This window comes from Haplochromis burtoni, unplaced genomic scaffold (genome assembly GCF_018398535.1).
Source record: "Haplochromis burtoni strain Fernald_Lab_line unplaced genomic scaffold, NCSU_Asbu1 Contig_641, whole genome shotgun sequence".
Classification (NCBI taxonomy): Eukaryota; Metazoa; Chordata; class Actinopteri; order Cichliformes; family Cichlidae; genus Haplochromis; species Haplochromis burtoni.
This window is the reverse complement of record NW_024583002.1, coordinates 232,133-250,044: the sequence shown is the minus strand read 5'-3', so window position 1 is coordinate 250,044 and position 17,912 is coordinate 232,133. Positions and strand designations below refer to the sequence as shown.

Genomic DNA, 17,912 nt, shown 5'->3' with positions numbered 1-17,912 from the left:
GGGTCCAGGGCAGGGGTGGATCTAGAAGGGTGGCATGGGGTGGCATGTACCATCCTAAAATCATCTCTTGCCACCACAAGTGCTACTCTAGTTTTGCATATGACAGTGTTGTTTATTAAAATAAGATAGCATAAGCACTTTGAGCGTAGTTACAGTTAAAAGTGATTATAAATTCTAAAACTGAATATATTGATAATTTCCTCTTACTTTTGCTGTTTTGCTTCCACCACAATAAAATCACACTTCCTGCACAGCTCTCTCTAAGTGTACTTTAAGAACAGTTTCTCATCTAAAAATCAAAATTTTCTGCATTATTTGCTTTCTTATTACCCACCGGTCTACCATTGTGTACAGCGCTGTCGGCCAGTGTTTTTTTGTGTGTTTTTTTAATGACCTCCGACAAGAAAGCGCCATTTCTGCTGTTCAATATAGAAGAAATGTCAACTTTTTAAAATGATGGCACATTGCAAAACACTTAGCTGTGTCTCTAATGAAACCTCTGTAACTTTGCTCTGCTTCACTTCAGCAGCATCAGGTAATGTTCATATGTTGATGCATGGTTTTCTTTTTTTGTTCTACTACAGAATATTTTTAAGGATATCTGCTATAAAAAGCCAGGCCAGAAAAATCTCGTTAATGTTTTTCTGTTTTATCCTCAGGCACTTTGACATGGTACTTTGGCATCTGCTGTGATGCTTACACCTCTGATGAAGTCTCACAAGTGTCAGTACTTATAAATGATCAGAATTATAATATTTCTGACTGTCTGAGACAAAATTTCCCCAATTCAAATTGAATCAAAATCGTGGATCGAATCGAATCAGGACCTTGTGAATTGGAATCAAATCGATCGTAGAAATCAGTGATAATACCCAGCCCTATTTCACACAGGTGGTTTGTGCACTCTGGAAATGGAATAAAGGTGAGTGTTATTAACCTTTTGGGGTCCACGGACACACAGCACCTCCAAATCACATAACTGATTTAAGATGACTTTAAGCTCCAATAAGCTGCAGCCACGCTGAGTCTCTATTTCAGCCTGTGTTGAAAGTTCAGACTTCAAAGTATACACCGGTTTTTAAATTTTAATGACAGACCACTAAATCCAGAGTTAAGATTAAAAAATATATATAAGCATTTTTTCTAAATACTATTATCTCATTTTGTGTGTGTGTGTGTGTGTGTGTTTTTTTTAAGCATTTTCTAAGGACAGCACAAAAACACTAAAGAAAAAAATAGCCACCTCTTTCCTACTGGTGGAAAAATGTAGCATGTCGACCAATTCTTTTTAAAAAAGTAAACGCGTGGGATTTGGTTGTTTAGGAATAGGGGAAGGTTTTAGGAGTGATGGCAGAGAGACAGAACGAGCAAGTGAAAGAGAGAGACAGAGAGATATCGATAGCGAGTTTTAAGATGTGAGAGATTTGTGAGGTTTAGTGTGGAGTTAGTCTGTTATGTAGTCGTTGTTTTATTTTGTGTGAATCGGAGTGTGAATGTGTATCAATGTAGTTAGCAAGCATGCAGAAGTCTAGAAGAAAGTGCATGTGTGACTGGGTGAATGTGGAATGTTGTACTTGCTTTGAGTACTCCAGGAGAGTAGAAAAGCGCTATATAAGAATCAGTCCATTTACAAAGGCAGATTGCAATGCAAATGCTTGTTTGCTAAAAATCTGACGTGGAAGAGCAATTTTACCTTTCAGAAAAACAACCCAAGCACTGTGTGAAATGTTATAGGTTATAGGTCATCTTAAAGGTGGGAAAAACCTGTGAAATATATACTGGCTTATTTTTTTTCCCCCACAAAAGCAACTTACATTTTAACAAGAATATTCTAAAATTCTTGTTAAAGAATTTAACACACACAAACGCACACACAGAACTGGGGTTGTTGTGCACTTCACCTATAGGAAGACTTTGTTCACTTAAAAGTCACAAATTAAAAATCAGAAAGCTACAGACAAGAACATGAAATACAATTTGTTTTTTTATTTAATATAAGGCAACGAAAGAAATCACATCTTACAAACAGGTTACACACAAACCCTAGTTATCAAAATAGCTACAAGTAATTTAAAGCCAAAACCCATTCCCAATGATGTAACAACTGCCAAGCTGAATATTATAAAGTGCGTTCTTATTCTCAATCATCACCAAGGCAATGTTGTCATTATGTTTTTCTCAAAGTGAACCTGACAGAACTTTCAGGCGCTAAGCATGTGTTTTTAATCACTTTAATATCTCAGTTGCATCTACACAGCATTCATTTACCTTTCACATCAATCAAAATGTACTGCTTGAAGGATCATTTGATCAATAACATGTGTTCCCTTGCTTTGCAAATGTAAAATTAAATTGAGATTTTAAAAAAGACAAAGAAGAGAGTCCATATTCAACACTGTAAGTCAGCATCTTTCGCCGTCTACGGATCGGTCAGTTCTTTTCTCTAAAGAAAAGGAAAGACATGTTAATGTTTACTTTAATCTTTTAGTTTAGTAAGAAAGGCAGACTCATAGGCAGCATTTGAATTTATAATGCAAGCTGCATATATGATTTGTTCTACTAATAACAAACAACAGAGATAATGCATTCAAAAATTCATGCCACAGCTCTCCCATGTCAACTGCAAGCAAAATCATGCAAAGGGCAACATGAACACATTGGGAACTGCACGAAGGATGGGGCAGTTATTAAATCCTGTCCATTGAAAAAAAGCTGGAATGAGCAGAGAGTGGAAAAGGAAACAAAAAAGGACAAAAACAAACAAACAAAAAACTAAAAAAAAAAAAAAGGAAATAAGTTAATGTCATTCCAGGGCCACAGCTTTTAGACAAGTCCACTTTATCATATCACTGCGAGTCATTTTAGATACATCAAAGATTATTTTCAGTCAACTGGAGACACCTAATGGCTAAAATGATGTATTATTTCACACTCAAACTTCTGTCCTAAAATGTATTTGAATTTTAAAAGAGTTAATATGTAGTTTGTCTTTAAATATCAAACTGACCCTGGAAATCAGGAGTTAAAATGTCAAAACAAAGGGTGATAAAGAAGCTGATAAGAGACAATAAGGCACTGCAGTAAGTGACATTAATGACAGGAGCGTTGCAGGGGAGAGGTCTGGGGTTTGGAGGGAAGCACACCTGGCAGCAAAGGTTCCCTGGATGAGTCCAAGACCTGGTGAAAATGAAGCCAGGTCAGAATTGTCTCTCTTTTACAGTTTGTGCGTGTCTCACTCTCATGGACATACGTACACACACACACGCCCACACATTCACCCAGCCTTGCCAGAGTGTTACAAGTTTAATGTTTTGTGATGACTTTGAATGTCTGGATGGCAAATGTGAGAACCACAGATATTTTCATATTGGCTGCATGGATTTCCCTAAACCTTTCAAACATAATAAGCCTCTCTCGTGTGAGAAATAAATTTCAAGTTATATTTTTGACTGATGGCTGTCTTTGTATCATAAAGGCAATCTCAGAACTAAAGGTATAGTTTAGATGCTTGGTTTTATTCTTTTGATTTAACAAGCTCAAACATTAAACAAACGATAAAACCAGTTCCTAACATCCTTGAACCCTGCTGAGTTGCTTCTATATTTAGGGATTGCATGGTCCCGTCTATCACAAGCAACAATCATCTTATAAGCAACAATCAGCTTAGATAAGCTACAATCGGCTTATCTATCAGATTTGTTATCATTTTATGCGCCATGCCATATGCTTGGGTCAGTTGATCAACAGCTTTTAATAGTTCAAAGAAGGAGACTGGTTTTCACTGTAAAAACGATCCATTTAAGACCAAGGAGTAAACCTCATTAAGTACTCAAATCTCAACTAAAAACACACTTGGTTTCATTATCCTTTCCAGTTTAACTGTTGTATTTCTTCTGTTCCTTCAAAAGCAGGCTTAATTTATTCTTGCTCTCCAACATTTCATTAATTTTGATTCTACTGTCATTCTTTTTAATTCTCTGTTTATTATGTATTTCTCAGTATATTGTAAATACTTTTTGCTTGGTACACCATCTCCAGCTGTTACAGATTTTAGTCAGAATGAACCTTAAAGTTGGATCAGAACTGCTGGACATGTGGTTTATCTAGTCTAATATCACCGAGATTAACAGGAGAGGTAGCTGAATAACACTGCTACAGTATTCCGCAAATTTCCAAGTGTCATGTCTGGAAAACAGAATTTATAGACATCATGTCTATAAATCCATTTTCTAGTTGCTTTTCCAATTCAGGGTCACCAAATGGTTGGAGCCTGTTCATGGTGAGGGACGGGGAACAGCTTGGAGAGTTCTATCACAGGGCTAAAACATAAGGACGGACAAACATTTACACTCATATCTACAAATATTCCCAACTTAGATTTAACCTAATATGCATGTTTTTTGGATTGTATATTAGGTCAGAGTTTACAGAAATCCATGCAAAGATAATCATCATTGTTTTCACATTTACCATTATTTAAGCCAGCAGCCGTTCCAGTTAAAACCATTCTCAGTCACAACGGGGGTCACGTATTTTTAAGGTCAGGAAACAGTTAGACAACAGGGAAAATAGCCTGGAATAAACAGCATTCTTTGAGGCCAGCATGCAATTCAATATAATATAAGCACTTTTTTTGAACAGCCTGCAGTGTCAGGTGAGACCAGTTTTTTTCCACAGCTGACTTGAACCGCTGACAGGCAAATTAGAAATGATGCATGCTATGGAACTCCAGCTGACAGCAAACAAGATTTTTCTGTTTGTTTTAAAACAGCTACCAGTCAAGAAAAACTCGCTCTGCAAGAATCCAGCAAGCAAACAGTCAAGTTTTCTTCCAAGAACTCCAGCTAACACAGGAACACATAGGAAAACTAACAAGCGATCTTTCCCTTTTCCTCCTTTTTTAACGGATTGTCATTTCATTATGGTAAACAAAGACAGCCTACAACTAAAGCATGTCAGGATTTCCATATTAGTAAGGTAAATTATTAATAATCACGTAGTCTGTGACTACACTTCTTATTCCGTCCTCTGGATTTAAAAAGAGCAAACTGTTGACAGATTTTTTTTTTTTAATGAACCGGTATTGACAGTCAAATATGACAGCTACAAGAGGAATGACGTTTTTTGGAATAATAGAAAAACACCAATACAATTCTCCCTCTCCTCCTCTCACCTGGTATGTGGTTCCAGCCCAGAAGTGCTTCATCTCACCCCTGCAGCCTGCTACCACAGCAGAAGTTATCACAGTGAAGGGCACTAAGTAGAGCAGAGCAGGCTGTCCCATTCCTGACAGCAACATCACGATGAATGTCAGTATCATTCCCAGGAAATAGGCTAAAAAGAAATATGAAGAAGGAAAGAGATATGGTAAACTTAAAGCTTACACCTGGCTTTATATGGCAGCCTTTCAGTTGACAAGTGTAAAAAGAGACTCAGTAAAAAGCTAATTCAGTGCACTTGTAAATAAAACTTTATTACTACATCAGCTAATAAACCTCGAAGACTAAAAAGTAAAACTGCAGCTAAATACAAGTGAACCCTTTGAAAGTACAGAGAATTGAACTTGCAGGTCATAAAAATGGTAACAAACAAAATGATGCATAAAAGCTATATTCATGTATTCAATAGTAAAACTAGGTAGTTATCAACAGTTCAAGCTGGAAAAAGTTGTGCTAACGACTTGTCTTTGACTCATGTGCTCCAATTAAGAAGATGACATTTGAAGTAAGGGTTGTAAATTTTTTTTTTTTTTTAAATAAAGTTATCCTTGAGAGATTACTCGGTTTGAATTATACTTCAATGTCAACAATGTTCAAAAGATAAATTACAGAGATGTAATGAGCTGGAAAAGCCTGTAAAGTATTTCTAAAGGCCTTCTATTCCACTTATCCAGTTCAGGAGCTGGAGGGCTGGAGACTCGACAGATAGTCAGTTTGCTGTGGGGCTCATGCTCAAATTCACACCACGACCAATTTAGGATCATCATTCGCCTAAAATCATATCTTCAGACTGTGGGATGAAGATTGCAAAAGTCCACTTTTAGACAATGCTCTGTGGCCAACTATTGAACCATTTTAAGCTTTAAAAAAAAAAAAAAAATCTTGTTTGGAGGTACAAGGCATTGCACACCAACACGTAAATGTCATCCAAGCTGCAGAACACGGTGAAAGGAACATCATGGTCTGTTTGCAAGTGTTCTTATAAAATACTTCGTAAGTGCAGCGACACAATAAATTATGTTTGGTATGCCAATTTTAAAGAGGAAGGAGAGAGAAGAACATGATGAGTATACCAACAGGACTTTGGATTTGAGCAAGGTTGTCACTGACTCTGTTGAGAACAAGGTCAGTAAGATGCAGTGGTATTGGGTGAGTCTGGGCTTTTTGTAAACATTATTGAAAAAACATTACCACTTAAATGTTGGAAATATGCATTCACACAGTCCCATTATCATGCTATTAAATATTATAGATTACTGCTATGCAATATTATTTTTTGTTTTGTGCGCTTATATGTATGTATAACAAAGAGATAATAGAGACCAAGTGAATGAGGTAGTGTGTTTGCATTGGTACAACACAGCATTAAAAATCCAGGAAAAAAAAGAAACAAAGGGAAAAAAAACCATTTTGCAATTCTGAGAATTTCTAATGGAGACCGTTGTGACTGAAAGAGGTTCTACAAGTCATGTAAGTCGAGAGTTCACTTGCCTTTTCCAGCCTGCACTGTGAATGATTTCTCAGTTTGTGTAATAAAGACATGAAATGTACAAATGTTCTCGTGTTATCAGTTAAGTCATGTTGACATAGAAGAAGATCAGACCGCATTTTATGAGTAATAAAACTAAAAAGAGCTCATAAGCATTTGCGTGACATTGCATGAAGTTCAATATGAAGAACGTGAGTTCAGTCCTGGCAGTCAATACAAATGACTGATCACATGCAATATGATAAGAAAATAAGAAAAGAAAAGAAATAGTGTACGTTTAAACCAGCAATTCACTCAAACAGATCGGGGTTTGGCAAAAATCAAACCCCGATCTGAATATTTTCCCCCTTTTCACAAAATTCAATGACTTTACACAAGACATTGTGTGTGTGTTTGTTTGTTTTTTAAATCCATGAAAATTAATGACAGACCCAACAAAATGATAACAGATGTGTGATACCTATGCAGCAACTGACGAAGTAGACTTTCCTCTTGCTCTTGATCCAAACATCAAACCTGCTGCAGTAGGCAACCAAAAGACCTGTGGGTCCAACAACAACGCAGGGTGAGAGCCACTCATCATTACACATACATCATCCAGTATGAAATCCTGTATGTATGGGTTAGTGACTCATTCATTTCCCCCCCTATTTACAGTTAATGGTGTAAAGAGACTAACCGAAGACATGAAATCTAAAGAAGAGTCTGGCTAAACTCAAACCACAGACTCTGCATTTATTGAGTAAGCACCCTAACATTTTGCTATCAAGTTGCAATTTTAAATTAGTTTTCCTATTTTGTTCTTTGCGTTTTTGAATCAAAGAAATAGACTAGATATTTAAAAAACAAACAAACAAAACAACAACCTTTATTTGTATTAAAAACAAAATCTAACACATTGTTAAGAATTGCTTCATATGTCTAACTAATGTTTGTACACAGAAATGCTCACACATATAAGCAGTGGTGTAAAGGTGAACCGTGAGAGCGTCTATATCCTTACCTGGGACAATGATGTCGCCATAGCCCAGGATGGAGAACTGCATCATACACAGGTTCTGAGCCCAAGCTAAGAGACGCGGGACACGCATCACCACAGGAAGCTGAGAAAATGAAGCATTACAGATGCTAAAAATGACAAAAAGGCCAACAGCAGAAATCTTGTTCAGTGTCTTTGTGTTCCACCTAACCTGACGGCCGTCCCTTAGCTTTACTTGAATCCAACCTATAGCAGGTACACTTTTCTACACTGCTGTAGATTACTTTGCATATTTTCTGATACACAGACATTTCCAGCTAAAGCTTTCATTTCCATATTTCAGAATCCATCCGGTCTGCGTAGAAATAAAGAACAAAGCTCTAAACAAAAGGACTGCTATCATTTATTGTTGTCTGTATTGTGTTTTTGTAATACCTGAACTGAACTTCTTAAATCTTACCTCCCACTTTTATTTTTTCCACAATAAGATCGAGAACAAGCAAACCCACTCAGGAATTTAGTAAAATAAAAACCAAAGAAAAAAAAAAAAAGTTAGTCACCATGTGTGTAGGCAATTTTTACACAAATCAATAAGAATACAAAACAATTTGTCTCAAGGAGTATGAAAATAATGCATTCCTGATTAATTAATGAGCTGTAAAACTGCCGCTCTAATCTTTCTTAAGCAATATTGCTGGAAAATGTGGTAACTTATAAGCACCCATCACCATGCACCTTTTTTATTAATATCCTGTAACAAAAACATGCGTGTGCACATAACTAGCTCACAACATTACTTGCTGCAAACAAACAAAAAAACCCACATCTTTCTCGTGCCAAAAAGATATTTTTAATCATATTAGTTTCTTCTTAACCACCTTCTGGACATGCATGACAGACATGCATATTGATACACGTATATAAACCTTTTATCATTTTAACATATGTATATATGTACACATTTTAACATATGTACACATTTACCCAATCAAAACGTAAAATTAGTTCTTTCACAGACTAAAACATCAACCGCCACCGTACCTCTCTACCCACCTCAGCTATCATTACAACAAAAACAAAACCAAACAAAAAAGGAAAAAGTAGTGGATGGGTAACAAGTCAAGCCTTACTTTCTCAGAGGGAGGCTGGGGTTCAGCGGGGATCTCCACACCTTGTGTCTAAGACAGAACCCGCCCAACCCCAGTGCACAGTTAGTCTATTGTTCCCCTCAGGGCATCTACAACAAGCAGTTCATGTCAGCTGGGTTGTTAATGAAGCCATAACAAACGTGTAAGGGAGTTCCACCAAGCCCATCTTATAGTGCTCCGTTTGTGACTCTGGTAAAGAGTGATTTTTTTTTTTTTTTTAAACCCACTTTCTGAACCCAAATTTATACAAGTGAATCTGAGTATTAAAAGAAGAGTTACAATGCAGATTAGTTTGTCCATTAGACATAAAATGTTGCCTTAATTAGGCTGTGAATTCTTATGTATACAGTAGTGTGAAAAGTCTTGAGTTGGCCCTCATGTTTTTATATTTTGCTAGGAAAATGAAAAAAATATGGTTGAAGTGATTCCATGATGGTTGAACCAGGACTCTTAGGCTTCTTGAACAAGACAAAAAGCTTTTCTTTGGGTATTGGCTGCCTTTTCTTTTGTTCTCTGTTAAGATGACACATTACCTCAATAATTTTGAGGTCTGGGCTCTGGGGACACCAATCGATGACTAATAGTGTTCCACTGTGTGTTTTTTCTATCCAGGTGTGCTTTTACTGTGTTGGAAGTGTGTTTGCTGGGATCATTCTCGTGCTGAAATATGAAGCTGCTCCAGCCCCAAACGCTGACAGAAACTCTGCCACCTTTTACAGATGGCTGCAGACATTCACTATTGTCCCTCCCTCCTTTGTACATTTTGATCATTTGGATTTAACACCCAATGGGACCTGTTGCCACTGATTTTCAGTCCAGCACTTGTGAATTTGGCATACCTCAGCTTCGTCTCATTTTCTCCTGTTTCTTAAGAATTGCTTCTAGACAGTTACTGTATCTGATGAGGGTAGATATTTTTAGTCTGTTACTTCTTCTTTTCTTCTCCACTTGTTCAGCTTCCTTAATATTTTTAAGGACGCTCTGCACACCATGCTAAGATATGGTTTTTAGCTAATAACTTTATTTCCAACAGCCTTTTTTCTAAGCTGTCTGTTAAGCGTAGACACAACAGAGGCTCATCTTTTTTTAGCTTTGAATTATTCATCGGTCAGTGTTAAGTAGCCTAATAAACATTCCCCTGAAAACGAGTGAAAAAAAAATCAGCCAATGGCCAAAGAAAAACTTTGGCAGACCTTTAGAAACCCTGGAGAATTTTTGCTCAAGACCAGTTTAAAAGACAAGTCTGGCTCCATGGATGGGAAATATAAAAAAAAAATTAAATTCTAAGTGACCTTCTAGTCTTTATGGCGCGTGTTTGAAGAAATTCTCTCATAATGTGAAAGAGATTTTGCATTCACATCAGTACAGTCAGACTTGGATATGGATAAAGCCAGCTGTGAAGAAAAAAATTGGGGTTTTTTCCAAATTAACAATAGCCCTAAAAACAGTTTGGTGGAGTTCCCCTTCAAGATGGGAAACAATGCAGGAAGCTTACCTTCTCTCCAGATGCATCTGGGCCCAGGGCAACCTGCACCATGATGCTTACTCCATTCTGTGGCAAAGGGGGAGATGCCAAGCATTCATATCAAATTACTTAATGAAAATGAAATAACATCATACTAAAACACCAGAGCAAAATATCCTCAGTTAGAAAGGCCCTCAGAGAGTGCAAAAGCTAATGCCTCATCTCATGTTGTCTAAGCGATCTAGATCTAAACCAAAATTTAGACAGAGTGTACTCACACTAGACATAGTTGCCTCGCCTGAGCACGACTGTTATACATCCCCACTCCCCTTATGGTTTGTGCTCATATAAACCGGAGTAAACTTCAGTTTGTTTGCTCACCCTCTTTCGTAGACTCTTGCTGTTGAAAAGCACTCCTGCAGAGCATCAGCTTGTCATTGAGGAAAAAGTGAAAATCTATGCTCAGGCCTGTGAACCACTCACACTACTGTGCTCAAGCATTCCTGAACCGTAAAGATTCACTTATCTATATCCAGGCATGGCATCCAGTGATCTAACTAGTACAACTAGACTTTGCCTCAATTCAGTACAGCTGAAATTCACAGCTCCTTCTGCCTCAGATCAGATCCACAACAGAATTTCACAGAGGTAGTCAAACTAAATAAATTTAAGTCATTTTTAAGTGTTCTTATGGCTGCCAATGTTATATATAAACCTTATGGCTACTTCTTTGCCTGAGACGACTCTATTCTGACGTTTTAAATGTTTTAGCTCTGACGTTTTTAGATGTTTCTGCATCTGACTTTTTTATATGTATAAACTTATTTTGTGGAATTTCTTGTTTGTTTTATTAGTAAACTTACTTTTGGCTTTCTCAGCTTATACGCTCCTGGTTAAATAAAGGTTCAACTATAAGAAAGTATTCCCTTTTCCATGCCACACATCTACATTAATTTTTATTAAATTAGGGTGATATTTTTGTAGTTTGTGCACAAACTTGCTAATAGACAAAAACATTTAAGGTGTACATATCAATTTGTGTGCAGGGTTCACTTCATATTAAAAAATAATAACTAATTCAGTGTATAACTAATATTTGATGAGTGGATTCTCAAATGTGTCAGACCTTGAGGCAATAAGAGCAGCAAATGCAGAGAAATAGCAAAAACTTCATTTTTTTAAAAAATCAATAACAACATTACTGCTTTAGCAACAAGATACAGATAAAAAACAAAAATAAAGATAAACATACCTTAGTGAAGAAAGGAGTGATGAAAACAAAGAAGACATCATATACAAGCAGGAGGCTCAGAAGAATCACACAGATCTTCGAGACATTGGAAAGAAAAAATTATCACCAACTACATGGCTCAAAACTCCATGTGAGGAAATCTGCTAGAAGCTTTGTGGTGTGATAACATTTTTAATCAAATATCAAAGACTGGAAAAAAACAAAAATTCTTAGGAATGGAGCACTGCCTGACATTCTTACAGGAAGTGTTGATAAATATGAACAAATATATATTTCTATAAATAGAACAACTACAGTGCAAGTATTCATTGTACAAGAAAAAAATACCTTGAAATTGGACAGTGAAATTGTCTTCATGAAGTTGAGGCAGAAAGCAATGCCAAGGAGGTCCTGCAGAATCCAGATCCATCTGCAAGACATAAAGACCTCTTTGACTTTAGGGTTTTCATTACTTTAAATGTTGCTATTTCAGGATAAACTGTCTCATAAACATTGTTACAATTTTCTGGGTAATTTTAACCTACAGTGTTGTAGAAATTCACCACCACAGTGGTGTAACCATGTCTGAAAACTGACAGGACTGTGAATGTGTACCTGTCTTCATTTCTGTACACTCCCCAGACCACAGAAATGCTAATGCACACAGCAGCCAACAAGAGAGACCTCACTGAAAAGTTCCAATTCCGGACAGAGAACCTGGAAAAAGACACAGAGCCACATTTAGGTAGAAACAAAGAAACAAAAACAAAACAAGTAAAATTCTTGCACACATTCACTGAGACGCTGATGTTTGTTTGAAGCTTTTCAAGCTTTAAACCACTGGTCTTTTTAATATAAAAACAGAAAAAAAAAGTTTTTTAAATGTTAGTAACACATCACAAATCAGACCTTTACTATCCATGAATCACTTGGATCTTGCAGTACTTAATTTCCCCCTTCTGCCTAGATTATTTTACCTCACCATTTGTGTGAACCACTCACTCAACAACAGCATCCCCCCTCTGTGACTTCTGGAGAAATTCACAATTCATTTTTAACTGAGCTAAGCTCCTCATTTTACTGACCTACCGTACATTCAACCAATTTGCTATACGTTAATTTTTATCTTTTCGTCACTTTAACGCAGTAATTTCCCCAGGTTTTTCAATACAAACAAAATAATATCTCACTCAAAATTAGTCGCCAGGAACTAGTCAATAGTAAAAACTCTCTCTAAAGGTCTGATATCTATTTAATGTTTTAACTACAATGATGTGGTGTATATTTAATGTGGTTCCAAAGTCTGAGGCTCATACCTTAAAGTGCCGCAACCGATTTTGTCCATCACTGCATCAAAACAGCTATAGAGCGCAGAGGCAGATGCCAGGCAGAAGATAACAATAATGACGTAAACTGGAGAAAAATAAATAAATAGATCATATCACCAAAACTCGAGGTAAAATTACTCTGTTAAACAACCAGGAACTGATTTAAAAAAAACAAAAAAACAACAACAACAAAACCCTAACCGAGAACTTTGTAGAAGAAGTACATGAGGACGAGCATCCCGCACATCAAGGCAACAAAGATAACCACTTTGAGAGGAGAGTACAGTGAAAGCTCTCCACTGTCTGCTTTGCTTTCTCCTCCTCCTCCTCCTCCTCCTCCTCCTCCTCCTCCAGACGCACCGCTATTCAACCGTTCCCTGAAACACATAAACAAAAAAACCCTCTTTGAACTGTGTTTGAATTAGAAGAAACAAAACAACATCAGGCAGAATGAAATGTGAAGCAATGCAATACATACGATCTCAGCAAGAGTACATTTAAATGTCACTTGCTCACATCATTATCACCAATTGACATTACACAGTTAATGATATTTTGACTGCATATGAAAAATAAATAAATAAATCAATGTGTTTTCTGCTATGTTTGGTTTATTTTTAATGAGACATCATTACAGACACGAGTTTTCAGCTCACAGCTGTATAATACTGAAAAATCTCACCTCTCACACGCCCCGCTCCAGTAGCCGCCCAAAACAACTGTGCCAATGGAAATCAGCAGGATGACTGCAATGCTTGGATCGATCTTTGTGGAAGGTGGAGCATACAGCTTCACCTGCATCTCATTCCCGAAGACCTGAGGACGCATGTAAAGAGTTAAAAATGGTCATCAGATTCAAACAAGACATATTAAAGGATTTATTAAAAATAAAAAGTTCTCTGACCTGCCAAGCTTCCAGGAAATCCCTGTACCTCATGAGAGCGAGAGAAATATTGACCTTCGCGTACTCCGACTCGTTGGCTGATGGGATTGTCTGAAGACATTTTTATAAATATTATCAGTGATTTGGGAATGTTTCAAGTATAATAGAGCAACAATAAAACAAACAAAAAACACTTCGAGATGAGACTTTTTTAAAATAAATTGACTCTAGATCAATTAAACTGCATAGAATTTAATTTTTTGTGAGGTGGTAGAAGTATCAGTTTTACCGCTTGCTTTTGTTGTGAAAGTGTTCGTGCAGGGACAGAAGTACAGGGCAGATGTGTATTAGTGGTCTTGAGACTCAATGCACTCTTTATGATTTGGTGGATTGGTGATCACCGATCACAGGATGCAACACTGGCGTATATTTTTCAATAAAGCAACACTGGGTAAGCTTACAGTTTACTTCTTCTGTTACTAGTCACCTTGGACATTTGCAGGAAGATCTAAACATAAATATACTGTTGCCGCACAGCAGTCTTTCTGTGTGGAGTTTGCATTTTCTCCCCGACTTTGCGTGGTTTTACTCCGGCTTCCTCCCACAGTTCAAAGACATGCAGCTTGTGGGGATAGGTTAACTGTTTAATCCAAATTGCCCATAGGTGGGAATGTGCGAGTGAATGTGAGTGCGAATGGTTCTCTGTCCCTGTGTGTTGGCCCTACGACAGACTGGCGACCTGTCCAGGGTATACCCCCCCTCTCGCCCTATGACAGCTGGGATAGGCTCCAGTGCCCCTCGCGACCCTGAAAAGGATAAGCGGAAGCGAATGGATGGATGGATGGATCTATTGTTAAATATGAAAGCATTATAAGGTATTTAGTAAAGGAGACAGGGCTGTTCTTCTTGTTTTTACACTGCATTTTTTACATATTTTAAATTTGTATGGGTGCAAACTTGGGCAGGTCCTGCGTGTGAAAGGGATTAGATCTCACTGGGAGCTCCTGATTAAATGAATGTTATTAAAATTTGACTTCAGTTAAATTTAAGTGAACGACACATGTATGCTCTTGGGTGTCGGCCGTGTAACAGCAACTCTAATATGAGGCATTTGTTTGTGAAGACATAAAGCAGATTCATGTCATAATTTAAAATTAATCAATAAAATTTCAAATTGTCTAGTTAACAGATGAATGAATTACAATGACACCAAACTATTTCATAAGGCAATAAAGCATTTTTAGATGGAAATCCCCACAGAAACACCACATCTGTATCATTTCCTGAATCACGCCTTTGTCTAGCGCACTTCTCTGATCACCCAAAAGCAGCAAAGAGGAAATAATAACTAACCATAAAAAAAAATTAAAGGAAGATCTCAAATCAGCTTAATCAAGCTAACATCTTACCAGCGTTTTATTGCTGGCAATGAGCAAAGCCATCGCTCCAAGTCCCTGAGCGATAAGGGCCTTCTGGCTGAAATCACAGTTGCCCCTCATCACCACCAGAGCCTTGCCCATTACTGAAGATGCATTGATCCCTGAGCTGTCACACAGCAGAGAGGAAGTCATATTCACCAACTGGTACTCCATCTGAAAAAGTCCATTAACACTTACAGTAAGACAGTGTTTGGAAAGGTGTCAAAACCAAAAGAGCTGTAAAATAGAAAAACTTACTGCAGAATTCAGTGACTGTGCCAGTGGGGTCCAAGAGTGATTGTGAACAATGCAGAACTCCCTCTCAGTATCTCCATTTGAAATATGCGAGATCGCTTCCTGGCCATTTATCTATTGAGAAAGAAACAGTACCCCTTTGATACACTACATATGGAAAATATCTGAACCCAGCCTTGCTTTGACAGTAAAATGTTATCCATGTTCAACACACTTAAGGCTCACTGAGTACCTTGTCATAAATCATTCACACTGAGCCAAGGGACAAATACAAATAAATACAAAATATGGTATCAAATGGTATCAAAATCACATTATGCTCTGAACTATTCATAAGTGCAATAATCTATTTTTTATGAAGAGTACTTCAAGCATTTGCCCACACAGATGCATTTGGAGAGTTAAGAACAACAATTTTTTTCCCCCAGCTAATGGATCTTGTTCATCGCTTTTCCATTTCCGAACAAACACAAACAAAACCCATCAATGCTTACATCATCTGTGTTGAGATCTACAACCTACTAGATGATACTATAAATCTGCTAATGCTTATTGGGTTAGTTTATGCTACAGCATCCTATTAATGAAATAGGATAATTAATTAAAAGTAACTAGGTTAAATACATTCCAACACTATCACCATCAAATCTCAACAACAACAGCCCAACAGCCCATGTATGTTAGGATATACAAATATTTTAATATTATATAGGACACATGAATGAAGGAAAACTTGCCAGCTTTTCTTGTAAATCTGCCACTTTTCCTCTTATAAAGTTACCAGTTTAATTCTCATATTTTCTGTTCTCCCCCCCCCAAAAAAAATTTCTGTCCTTTTTCCCATAAATTTGACATTTATCAGAAAGTTTTTTTCCTCATACATTTTACATTATTTTCTCATAAATTTAGCTCATACATTGGGGCATAGATCTCATGATTTTTTTTCCTTTAAAAGTTTTATACATTTTTTTTTAAAGAGGGGGGACTTGGATTTTAGCCCAGCCACTTATTAATCACTTTATTTTATTATCGCTGTCACAGTAATCCGTAAACTTTATTTTGTACTCTCAAAGTTAGATATCTCAAAGTTTCATGCCACTTGTCAGCTTTAGTATAGAGTCCCACATGAACACCCGCGCTGTGATCTGCTCACCCAAACGTAAACACTTCCTTGTTGGTGACGTCGCGGAAATCACCGTCTTCAAGTTCCATGGTTTCGGTAAAATTAGATTAAAACGGCCAGCACAGTTATATCTATCTTCATTTCAGCTTTCTTTAAAACAACCTTACCCTAACAGCAGAGCAGTAAAACAGTTTTCCGTGTCGTAGCGCACTGAGGCTAACTGAAATGAACACGAGAGCTAACAATTAACCCCAGTTTGAACGGTTGTATTACAAGAAAACACAATCCCTGAGATAGAGACTAACACTGTCTGCCGACTACATGCTCAACATTTATTCAAAACGTTAACAGTCACAGCTGACCGTTTTTTTCGTCGGTAAGTATGGCTATCAGGCCCGTCAACAGCTAGTTATCGACATTCACCAACTTACCTCCGACGCTAAACAAAGGAGCGACAAAAATACGACTGCGACAGTTCCTTCCATCTTGTTACCACTCGTTTTTACCTATCCAGACAACATGAAATCACTTCTTTACGGCACGACGACACTTTCTACCCCATAAGCTGTTCCATCATGGCTGTGGTTTAGCTGGCTAGTAGTTGCCGGGGGACTTCCTGTATCGGCTTGTGACATAAACCTGCTGAGCCGCGAGTTTCTGTTTCACCCCAAAGCGTCAGAACAACAACACAAATGGCACACGCACACACACTCCTCGTACTAACCACGATTTTAGCACCGTGTAACTTTGGAGACGTTTAAGTTAAGTTTCTTTCACTTAAATAATAAGTGACAGATAAATTATAATGGCCAGTGTTTAAAACAGAGCTCTAATTCTTTCAAAGTTAAGAAAAGACAACTTTCTTCTTCTATTTTTACCAGATATTTTCTCATAAATGTGACATAGTTTCTCATCAATTTGCTTTTGTTTTCTTATTAATATGCAATTACCCTTTCCTTGTACCCAGCTTTTTTTTTTTTTTACTTATAAATATACCATTTTTTAAATGAATTTGTCCTCTTTCTTCTCACAAATTGGCTTTTTTTTCTTGTAATCTTGCATTCTTCTACATAAATTAGCATTTTTTTTCCAGATTTGTCTGGCAAATTGGCTTTTTTCATTTTTCATATTTTAAAATTTTCTCACAATAATGTTTTTTTTGTTGTTGTAAATTTGACAATTGTTTTCTTGTAAAATTGCCTCTTTGTTTTTACTGTAACCAAAGGCAAAGAAAAACTGCAGTCAATTTATGTCCAAAGCACCTGTTTCCTGGGTTTTATTAGATATCAACAGAACCACAGGGTTCAGTGCTAGGACCACTTCTGTTTACATTATTCCCCTAGGCAGCATCATTAGAAAACATAGCATACATTT

At 37.1% G+C, this 17,912-nt stretch overlaps 1 protein-coding gene across 4 annotated transcripts; it reads right to left on the bottom strand.

Moving 5' to 3' along the window:
- Positions 1–1,966: 1,966 nt before the first annotated feature.
- zgc:123258 (uncharacterized protein LOC641502 homolog) lies at positions 1,967–17,192 on the bottom strand. 4 transcript variants are annotated; one of them, XM_005949200.3, is made up of 17 exons: positions 16,970–17,189; positions 15,419–15,529; positions 15,152–15,334; positions 13,764–13,853; positions 13,542–13,675; positions 13,061–13,236; positions 12,848–12,944; positions 12,147–12,248; positions 11,880–11,961; positions 11,553–11,627; positions 10,331–10,387; positions 8,818–8,865; positions 7,712–7,811; positions 7,169–7,249; positions 5,174–5,334; positions 3,144–3,177; positions 1,967–2,443 (listed from the first exon to the last, which is right to left on the bottom strand). In XM_005949200.3, exons 1-17 carry the CDS (start codon positions 17,021–17,023, stop codon positions 2,403–2,405), a joined length of 1,626 nt encoding a protein of 541 aa, XP_005949262.1. In that variant the 5' UTR covers positions 17,024–17,189; the 3' UTR covers positions 1,967–2,402. The 4 variants fall into 4 exon arrangements, with proteins under 4 accessions (XP_005949262.1, XP_005949264.1, XP_042070947.1 ...); XM_005949202.3 differs by lacking the exon at positions 3,144–3,177 and having other exon boundaries at positions 16,970–17,190; XM_042215013.1 differs by lacking the exon at positions 1,967–2,443 and having other exon boundaries at positions 2,776–3,177; positions 16,970–17,191.
- Between the last annotated feature and the right edge of the window lie 720 nt (positions 17,193–17,912).